The 10,751-nt window shown below is 47.3% G+C and overlaps 1 protein-coding gene across 1 annotated transcript; it reads left to right on the top strand.

The window, feature by feature from the left end:
- Positions 1–436: 436 nt before the first annotated feature.
- LOC107118605 (checkpoint protein HUS1-like) lies at positions 437–8,165 on the top strand (the record flags this gene model as incomplete). The annotated part of the gene is made up of 6 exons (XM_015420967.1): positions 437–519; positions 2,399–2,506; positions 3,334–3,408; positions 5,376–5,475; positions 7,116–7,247; positions 7,861–8,165. Coding segments are annotated over 6 exons (581 nt in total), but the record flags the coding sequence as incomplete, so codon positions are not given.
- Between the last annotated feature and the right edge of the window lie 2,586 nt (positions 8,166–10,751).

Below are 10,751 nucleotides of genomic sequence, written 5' to 3'. Positions count from 1 at the left end.
ATGGAGGATAGGTCTATCAGTGGTTATTAACCATGGTTCCGGAGGAGAACCGCCACATTCGGAGGCATTAAGACCCTGAATCTCAGAGCCCGGAGGCAACATCAGGGGAAAGCCTCTGTGCCCTATTGGGCACTGTGTGAGACAGGATGTGAGACAGTTCCACTGTGCTGGAACAGGTTGGCCACTGTGTGAGACAGGATGCTGGATTAGATGGACCGCTGGTCTGATCCAGCAGGGCTCTTCTGGTGTTCTTGTGTCACAGCTGTCTTTATAGGTATGCCACCAGATGTTTCCTTGACACTGCTGTGTTCCCGGGGCCCCTCTGTCTGGAGCCATTTGCAAACATCTGCGCCTACTCTCTGTATTATATAGCAATTCTTTTGTAAGGCAAGAACAGTCGCTATTGACGTCTGAGTTCATTTCTGACGCTTTTCAGTCCGTCTGCGTGTTTTTAATTGTGTCAACACCGGCTGCGACAATGTGCCAGGAGACATCGTCCTTATCAGCTCCAGGCAGGAGGTGAAGACTCTTCCAATGGGGTTGAATGAGCCCCGTCACAATCAGTGGAGAGCCAGTTTGGTGTAGTGGTTAAGTGTGCGGACTCTAATCTGGGAGAACCGGGTTTGATTCCCCACTCCTCCACTTGCAGCTGGCTGGATGACCTTGGGTCAGTCACAAGCTCTGGCACAGCTGTCCTTGAAAAAGAGCAGTTTGTGTCAGAGTTCTCTCAGCCCCACCCACCTCACAGGGTGTCCGTTGTGGGGAGGGGGAGGGAAAGGAGTTTGTAAGCCGCTCTGAGACACCTTTGGGTAGTGAAGGGCGGGGTATAAATCCAATCTCCTCCTCCTCCTCCTCCTCCTCATCCTCTTCTTCTTCTTCTGCTTCTGCTTCTTCTTCTGCTGCTTCTGCTTCTTCTTCTGCTTCTTCTTCTTCTTCTTCTTCTTCTTCTTCTTCTGTAGAAGTCCTCTCCACTGCTGCAGGTGGCTTGTTTCTCTGGGGCCTCTCGTACCGATATCCTTCTTTAAAAGCACAGGGCCCTGCAGTTTGAATGAATGAATGAATAAAGTTTATTTACGGTCAACAACTCATTTGTCAAAATAATACATATTCGTTAAATACAAACAGATGAGCTTTCAGTCCAAAAAATATATATTTAGACATATAACAAAACCGATAAAAATGTTTTTTAAAAATAGAAAGTTTAACAGTCCATTATATCAGAATAACTATGAAAATGTCTAAAGCTAAACCAACCACAAGTCATGCAAAAGGCGATTGAGGGTTTTTATTCTGGAATTTTTACCAGCGGCAAGCAGAATGTAGCGATTCATCTGGAGTTTTGCCGATTTTCCTGTCAGAAGTCTCCCTAGTTTGAACTTCCCCCTGCCCTACACCAGGACTTTTCTGCATATATTTGCTATCTGTAATGCGTTCGGAACAGCAGTTCATAAATGTCCAAGTTTATGAACATTTTTGTTCCTCTGAAGAGTGGAGATCATTAACATCCTGAAAACCAAGGAGGGAGGACCCCCCTCCCGGCTTTACCTCCGATGTTATTGTCTTCGACCACTTCCCCGCTTTCATTTTTGTCAGTCTTTTGTTCCTGTTGCTTTGGGTCCTCCCCCCAACGTGTTTTGCTCCCTCTGGGACTACTAGAGAGAGCAAAACACATGGGGGGGGGGACCCTGAAGAAATAGGGACCAACGAGTGACAAAACGCAGGGCTCTTTTTGTAGCAGGAACTCCTTTGCATATTAGGCGACACACCCCTAAGGTAGCCAATCCTCCAAGAGCTTACAGTAACCCCCTGTGAGAAGAGCTCTGTAAGCTCTTGGAGGATTGGCTACATTAGGGGTGTGTCACCTAATATGCAAGGGAGTTCCTGCTACAAAAAGAGCCCTGCGTGAGTGCGGAAGTGGCCTTTATGGGGGTGGGGGAGTCAACAGCTGGAAAGATCGAGTTCTAGATCTCCCCCCCCCCTCTGTTCCACATACCTCTACTATGCATGAAGCTTCAGCCATACCTGTAGCCAGTGTTCCCTCTAAGCTTAGTTAGTGTGAGCTAGCTCACAGTTCTTTAGCCTCCAGCTCACACATTTGTTGTCTGAGCTCAGGAAGGGGGGCTCCAGAGCAAACTAAGTTATGCGGCAGCCAAGTCGCTCGCTCACCACTTTAGTGCCAGTAGCTCACAAAGTAGAGTTTTTGCTCACAAGACTCCGCAGCTTAGAGGGAACATTGCCTGTAGCAGTAGCATCTTCGACAGATAAAACTGATTTTGATGGACTGGATAACAAAGGACAGATTCACGTCATCCGAAGCAAAGCGGCCGTCGTCGTCGTCGTGATCAGGTCTCTCTAAACGTAACAGGGCCTTTGCGTTAACATCTTTCCGTCTCCGTAGCCGTCCTTGTCAAGCAGCAGCCGCATTGTGACCCACGACATCCCAGTAAGACTGATCCCGAGAAAACTGTGGAGTGACTACCGGGAGCCGGTCGTGCCCGATTTTGATGTGAGTGCTGTTGTTGTTTTTATTTCCCCAAGAAAAAACTTTTTTCCCCCAATGCACTCTCAACCAATGTTCCCTCTAAGTGGTGGAGTCTTGTGGGACTGTATCCTCCCCTCTCTGTTTAAAGTAGCATGTCAAAAGGCCACTCATCAGCCAGAATTTGCTGATATCAATTTGCTGGCTTGAGTATATCTTTCGATCTTCACGTCTGTGCTATTTGAACTCCTGATAACAGTTCTACGTAAACGTCACCTTGAATTTTTCTTTCTTTTCAAGTATCTCCGCATAAGTGGGTGGATTTCCTTGAGCCCCACAGTTCCACCATTTGGGAAAACATGTCTTCCCAAAAGAGAATGCACCTATAGGACCACCGTGCCCATAATACCCTACCTGGGCCCAGCGTTGGCAGCGTCTCTTTTATAAATGTACCTCGTCCTCCCAGGAGTCTCGTGTCATCTTGGAGATATTTCTAAAATCGGTTTCGGTCGATTTTTGTTCCATCGAGGCTAGAAGCCATCAGCCAGTCATATTGTGGGGTGTGCTTGTGATGCACGTATATGTCTCCCTCCAATGCACTTGGGTAAGAGCGTGGACTCTAATCTGGGAGAACTAGGTTTGATTCCCCACTCCTCCACCTGCAGCTGCTGGATGACCTTGGGCAAGCCAAAGTTCTGTCAGAACTGTTCTCTCAAGGACAGTTCTGGAAAGAGCACCTACCTCAAAGGGTGTCTGTTGTGGGGAGGGGAAGGGAAAGGAGTTTGTAAGCCGTTCTGAGACTCCGAGTGAAGGGCGGGGTATAAATCCAATCTCTTCTTCTTCTTCTTTTGTAGGTCAGCATTTATTTACCAGTCCTGAAGACCATGAAGAGCATCGTGGAGAGGATGAAGAACCTCAGCAACTCGATAGTGAGTTATCTGTGTTCTGAATTGCCTAGGGAGGGCTGGTCACGTTCCATAGGGTGGGTTTCTGCTTCAGAGTTCAGCAGTTCCCATCTGGAAGGAGGTTCCTGGGCTGTGAACTGCGGCGTGGCGTGAGAGACGAAAGCCACGCCCCCTTTAGCAGGAAAGGAGCCGTACCACTGTTAACTCAAACTGTGGCTAGCTACCAAGGTCAGCTACACTTGGGATCCACCCATTCTTTCTGCCAGCCCCCCCCCCAGTGGGGAAGCGAACAGTCTCTGGGAACACAGAAGTTGGCTGCCAGTGTTCCCTCTAAGCTGAGTTAGTGTGAGCTAGCTCACAATTTTTTAGTCTCCGGCTCACACGTTCGTGTCTTAGCTCAGGAAGGATGGTCCCAGAGCAAAGTAATTGATGCAGCAGCCAAATCACTCGCCCTCAGCTCTAATGCCAGTAGCTCACAAAGTAGGGTTTCTGCTCACCAGACTCCACAGCTTAGAGGGAGCAGCCCTCCGCCTTGAACCAGCCTTGACCTGGGTGGCCCAGCTTTCCTTGGTCTCGTCAGATCTCAGCAGCTAAGCAGGGTCTGCCCTGGTTAGGCCTTGCAGGGGAGAACTCTCTAATCTGGGAGAACCAGGTTTGAGTCCCCATTCCTCCACAAGCAGCTGCTGGTGTGACCTTGGGTCAGGTACAAGTTCTTTCAGAGCTGTTCCCTCACGAGCAGTTCTCAAAAGACCTCTCTCAGTCCCACCTACCTCACAGGGTGTCTGTTGTGAGAAGGGAAAGGAGATTGTCAGCCGCTCGGAGACTCCTTCGAGTAGTGAAGGGCGGAGTATAAATCCAACCTCCTCTCTCTCTCTCTCAAACAGTACTGCATTTTCTCAATACCAAGATAACCCTGAATGTAAGAGGAGCCCCCCAAAAAAGATATATACACAAACATACAAGTCTTGCTGGATTTAATTGTAATTTCTGTAAAATCCCCCTCCCCCTATTTTGATGGCATAACAGGAAAAATAACACTAGTCTTCTGTTTGAGTAAATACTGTGTATTGTGTGATACATTTGCCCGTCTATGCATCTGTTGCTGCTGTCTCTGTTAGGTATGTTTTCAGGCCCAAAAACTGGAAAAAAAGGGGGGGGGGGACTCAACCCAAGATAACACTGTGAACCAGAAGGGTTAAGCTGACCATATATATTATAAAAGTACAAAATTTATTAGGCTGTACACATATTAAAATATATTCGGGTTAATTTTTTTTTCAAGTATCAGACTAATAAAAGCATATCAAATATTAATACACATGATGGGGCAACACTTTCCAACTGAAGACCAAACGTGTTTTGGCCTCAAAGGGCCTTCCTCAGTGGTCACTATTACAACATAGTATAGACACACATTCAAACATATGTATACAAGATCTTTAGTACACTTATATAAAGACCAGATGTTGTATCCTGAAATTATAAAAATAGGGGGGGGGGGGGGGGGGAAAAGAAACTCAAATTATTATTACAAATGTATACCAAATCCTTATTAATTTCAGCAATTGAACCAGAAGGGTTAAGTTTTTGTTTTAGCAGTATTTTGAGATGACTTTTTAGAATTCCTAAAGGGTTTTTTTGTTGTGGGAACTGTTCAATGTGTTACTGTGCTGAGTCTAAAAAGTCATTTCAATATACTGCTAAAACAAAAACTTTTATGATCAATACGTTTTGTAACTGTCAAAGTAAAGGAGTGATTTACTGTATCCATTGTCCATGTGCCAAATTGTATTTAGGTCAAACATCAAGACCTGTAAAGGTCAGAATAGCTGAACATCGCAGTTGCATTAGATTGCAGAAACGCTCTGCACAGCTTAACCCTTCTGGTTCGCAGTGTTTTCAGGCCCACCTATGTCTTTTGGAACAAAGGTGAGCTAGCAGAGCGTACTTGCTGGTTGTTCAATACGACAATTGTTTTCCTTCCCTTTTAGGTAATAGAAGCAAATCTAAATGGGGACATGAACTTGAAAATAGAAACCGAACTCGTGTCTGTCACCACCCATTTCAAAGAACTTGGGAATCCTCCCTGGGGTAGGTTTTTCTTTCCCCTTTCGGAGAAGGGGCCTTAAGTAATGGAATCGGACAAGTTTAACTGGGTGGCATGCAAGCAAATCGCCACTTCAAACCATTAGAGCTGTTTCAGAAACCACATTTGCAACCATTCTTCCGAATGTCATAGACGAAAGTTTAGCTGTGCTTCTTTGTGAGAGAGTCTTGTTTTTGGTGTAGCGGTTAAGTGCGCGGACTCTAATCTGGGAGAACCGGGTTTGATTCCCCACTCCTCCACTTGCACCTGCTGATGTGACCTTGGGTCAGTCACAAGCTCTGGCACAGCTGTCCTTGAAAAAGAGCAGTTTGTGTCAGAGTTCTCTCAGCCTCACCCACCTCACGGGGTGTCTGTTGTGGGGAGGGGAAGGGAAAGGAGTTTGTAAGCCACTCTAAGACTCCAAGTGAAGGGTGGGGTATAAATCCAATCTCTTCTTCTTCTTCTTATTCCCCCCCTCCAACTTCAGTAGTAATAAAGTGTGGGGAAGGGAATGATTGAACGCCATTGTAATTTCAAATAAAACAAATGGGGAAATCAGGTATGGATGGACACAATCGGGCACTTTGGCGGGAGGGACCAATTATGTGGCTGAAGTTCTACCCTGTGGTGGCTGCTCGTTTTCTGAACGCGCACTACATTGTTGACAATATCCGTGGGTGTCCCTCTTTTCTGAGTTAGTGGTCAGGGAGGCTGCTTCGCGCGGGAACCCAGGAACCACCCCTTGCCTGGCCAGAAGCTCCTGGCTGCTTGTAGCAGCTCTGGTGGCCGCTTTGGGCAGAGTGCCAGTTGCAGCCCTTTGGGGGTGGGCAGCCTCTGAGCTGCTGCTCACCCGCTCTCCCTTCTCCCTCCTCCTGGCCAGAGACTTGAATCCACGCAGAGGCACTCCCTGACCTTTTTGTGTCATTCAGAGACTGTTCCGGGCATCATAGAACCATAGAGTTGGAAGGGACCTCCAGGGTCATCTAGTCCAGCCCCCTGCGCAATGCAGGGAATTCACAGATGCCTCCACCCCCACACCCCCAGTGACCCCTGTTCCATGCCCAGAACAGAGCATCTGTAATAGTGGCTTTGGAGCAGTAATCTGGTACCCATGTGAACATCATCCAATCTTCATAACTTGCTGAGAGCCAGTTTGGTTAGGAGCGCAGACTCTAATCTGGGAGATCCAGGTTTGATTCTCCACTCCTCCACATGCAGCTGCTGGGTGACCTTGGGCAAGCCACAGTTCTCTTCAGAGCTGTTCTCTCCAGAGCAGTCCTCAAGAGAGCTCTCTCAGCCCCACCTACCTCACAGGGGGTCTGTTGTGGGGAGGGGAAGGGAGAGGAGATTGCAAGCCGCTCTGAGACTCCTTCGGGTAGTGAAGGGCGGGGTATAAAACCAATCTCCTACTTAACGAAAGAGTTAGGTTACACTAGTCAGAATTCTTTCATATAAATTGGGGACAGTAATGGTCACTCTTGCAGGGTCGATGTGACAAGAATATAAGTATTCTGGCACGTAGTACACACAGTCAACTCGAAGCCCCACCAACTGCCACCTCAAGCTCTTCACAGAGTGATTTATAACTGATCTCGAAAGGCGTTTTTGCAATCAGCAGACGGTTTGTTTTTGTGTGAATCTGTAGTTTCCGGGAATGGCTCTCAAGATTCCACGCAAGAGAGGGATCCGGAGAGCATGGCGGAGGCCCGTATTGACATCAAGAAGCTTCTTCAGTTCCTCGCCGGGCAGCAAGTGAATCCCACCAAAGCCCTGTGCAGTGAGTGCTCTTTTTTTTTTTTCTTCCGATGAGTTACTCGCCGCCCTGGAGAGCTGCGTGTAGCCAGCCAATCATGGAACCTTCGTGGAAGGCCCCGCTCTGTCCCTTCTGTATGAGCAAGTCCCCAAGTTATCGTGTGTGAATGTGTTTTTGGACATCCTTTCTTAAGATGCTCTGAGCATAGAGAGCTCCAAGAGGGGACTGGAGAAACATCTGGAGCAGAGGCCCATCAGTGGCTTTTAGCCACAAGGTATAGATAGGAACTCCCAGGCTGGGGCCAGTGATGCTCTGTATTCTTGGTGCTTGGGGGTCAGTGGGAGGGCTTCTGGAGTTCTGGCCCTGATGGTGGACCTCCTGATGGCACCTGAGTTTTGCCCACTGTGTGACACAGAGTGTTGGACTGGATGAGCCATTGGGTCTGTCATTTGGGGGGGAGGACTTTCCCCAGCCAACGGCTCAGGGACTGCAAAGAGATCATATCCTGGATGGGGGTTTCTGAACCCCGAGCTGCTTGGCCCCCCAGACTAGAGGAGCCGGCCTCTGCTCGTGAGCCACCAGGTGTGGCATATGGGGCCCGGTGGCATCTTTTCAGAACACGGCTTGTCTTTTGCAGATATCGTCAGCAAGAGGATTGTTCACTTCATCTTACTCCAAGAGGAGGTTTCCCTTCAGTATTTCATTCCGGCCCTTGCGTGAATTGAAGAGCCCGCCCCACCACGCATTGCTGCTACCCATGCCAGCATCTCTTCTCAAGATGCCAAAATAAGGAAGGAACGAAAGGGTTTCGATGTTGGTAGTTGCGTTATATTTTTATTTACAGCCTTCTAAGTGCAGAAGAATATTTTTAAGAGTCTTACTTCCCTTGTAAATGTATCTCAATATCCGTTGGTATTTGTATCTAAGTTTTATTAAACAATTCTTTTGGCAATTCTGGTCGTTCTCTTCTTAAGAAGAAGAAAGTAACTTCTGTTGTCCTGAAGAAGAAAGTAACTTTTTAAAAATATAAAGCTTAATTTCTTTCTTTTTTTTAAGTACCCATAGGTACACTTTTATTAATTTTTCTTTTATAATCTACAACAAGCAAATCTACACACTACAAACAGACACTCTACTACACATAACATCTATACCAAGAAAGTACAGTTACATTGTATTCTTATATCCAATTACTTAATTAATAGAAACGCTCTATCACTTTCCATTCTTCTGTCTTCTGTGTTCTCAAGTCCATTGTGCCATAATTGTTTCCCAATATTTGGCATATAAGATTCTTGCAGCTGTCGTCATATAAACAGTCAAATACCTATTCTCTTTTTCATAATCCTTTGGAAATATATTCAACAGCAAGACCTCTGGAGTAAATGGAATCTTTGCTCTTAGTATCTTCTCCATCAAACTATGGACCCATTTCCAAAACTTTTTTGTAACATCGCATAGCCACCACATATGATAAAATGTGCCCCTTTTACATTTCCAGCATTTATCAGAACAGTTAATATTTTGCTTAGCCAGTCTATCAGGTGTAATATACCATCGATAAAACATCTTATACATATTCTCTTTATATGTGATAGCATTGGTCATTTTAATATTTTTCTCCCAAATCTGCCCCCAAAAGCTTAATTTCTCATCGTTGGGAGAACACTGAGTCATATCCTGCCAGGAGAAAGAGAGCCCCTTTTGATCGCCCACGAGGTTTGCTGGGGATCGTGGCACCCCTGCGCGGTGACTGAAGTGAGGAGGAGAACCGGAAGAGCAGAAAATCTGATGGGATCCACCTTACTGATGGCGTCTAAAAACAAACAAACGGAAAACAAACCGGGAAACGGAAAACTCACTCTTGACAACACGCGAATGTTGGCTGTGATCAGTTGAACGCAGTCGTGTCTCAAGGACCTAAGCGAGTGGCATCACCGTTACCATTTTTATGAGGTATACCACGTTCCTCCAGCAACGCGAGTGACGCTTTTAGCATAGTGGGGGGCCCTGTGGCTGAAGAGATGAGAGGAAGAACCAGGGCTATTTTGGGGCAGGAACGCACCGGAACGGAGTTCTGGCTGGCTCCCAAGTTGGCCACGCCCAGCAGGAACTCATCAGCATAATAGGCCACACCCAACAGCAGCAACTCATTAGGATTGGCTACAATTAGGGGTGTGTGGCCTAACATGCAAAAAGCCCTGGGTTTGGACAACAAACAAGGTAAAGAGAATAAGAAGCAAAAGGTGGGTGTGGCTGGATGACCACACTTCTGGTAACATGGGGGCGTGGCCTAATATGTGAATGAGCTGTGCTGTCAGGGTGTGGCCTAATATGCTAATGAGTTCCTGCTGTTGGGTATGGCCTATTATGCTAATTAGTGCCTGCTGGGCTTTTTCTACCAAAAAAGCCCTGGGAAGAACCATCTGATACCAGTACCCAGACAAAGAACTCAGGGTTAGCTAGAAAGTTGCACCCACCAGGAACAGTACTTGAGGAGGAGGTAGAGACTTAGGAACGTACAGTCTGGAGAAGAGGAGGACGAGGAGGGACATGATGGCTCTCTTGACGTATTTGAAGGGCTGTCACTGAGAAGAGGGCAGGGAGCTTTTCCTGTTGGCAGAAGTGGAGAGGTCTCGCAAGAATGGGTTTAAATTAAGGTCGGGAAGGTACTGTCTGGATCTTAGGAAAAGCTTTTTTTTACAGCCGGAGTTGTGCAACAGTGCCGTCAGCTGCATGGGGAGGTGGTGAGCTCCACCTCCCTGGCAGTCGAAACAGCGGCTGGACAAACACCCGTCAGGGAAGCTCTAGGCTGATCCTGCATTGAGCAGGGGGTTGGATGAGATGGCCTGTAGGGCCCCTTCCAGCTCTGTGATTCTGTGATTCTAAGCCTGGCCTAAGGGCCAGGACCTGCAAGGACCTTGCTTCTTCTTCCTCTTATTTTAGTTGATATACACTTGGTGATTCAGGTTCAATGTAACAAAGGTACCCCCCCCACACACACACACACACCATGTGATGGTGAATCAGAGGCCCAGACCGCCCTGTCATTGGGAAACCCTTTCAATCTTTATTTCTGCATGAAAATCTGTGTTTTTTGGGCGGGGTGTGTGTGTGTGGAAGCCCTGTCCCAATTCCTTCTTCCTGTGACAAACTTTCTATTGATGCACCCCAAAACCCACGGTTGAAGAAGGGGCAGCCGTGGTTCCCATTCCTTTCACAAAGAGAGAGACCCCCTGGGGTGGATTGAGCCTTCCCACGTCTTGAGAGGCTTCTCTCCCATCATAGTTTTCCTGGGTCGTCTTCTAGGCTACCCTTCAGCTGCCAACGAGACCCCTGCTTTGGATAAAAGTAGGGGTCATTTCGTAGAAAAAGAGGTGCAGGAGCTCATTAGCACAACTCGTTAGCATAACTTATTCGCATATGCCACATCCCCCTGACATCGCTGGAAGTGTGTCAGAGGGCAACACCCAACGCTCAGGCTCCACTGGACTGCTATTTTGGATTGCTAGCTAGGGGGGGGGGGGG

The sequence above is a fragment of the Gekko japonicus genome, unplaced genomic scaffold, assembly GCF_001447785.1.
Source record: "Gekko japonicus isolate JY-2015 unplaced genomic scaffold, Gekko_japonicus_V1.1 scaffold3261, whole genome shotgun sequence".
Taxonomy (NCBI): domain Eukaryota; kingdom Metazoa; phylum Chordata; class Lepidosauria; order Squamata; family Gekkonidae; genus Gekko; species Gekko japonicus.
The sequence above is the reverse complement of the archived record's forward strand: the minus strand, read 5'-3'. Positions and strand labels throughout refer to the sequence as shown.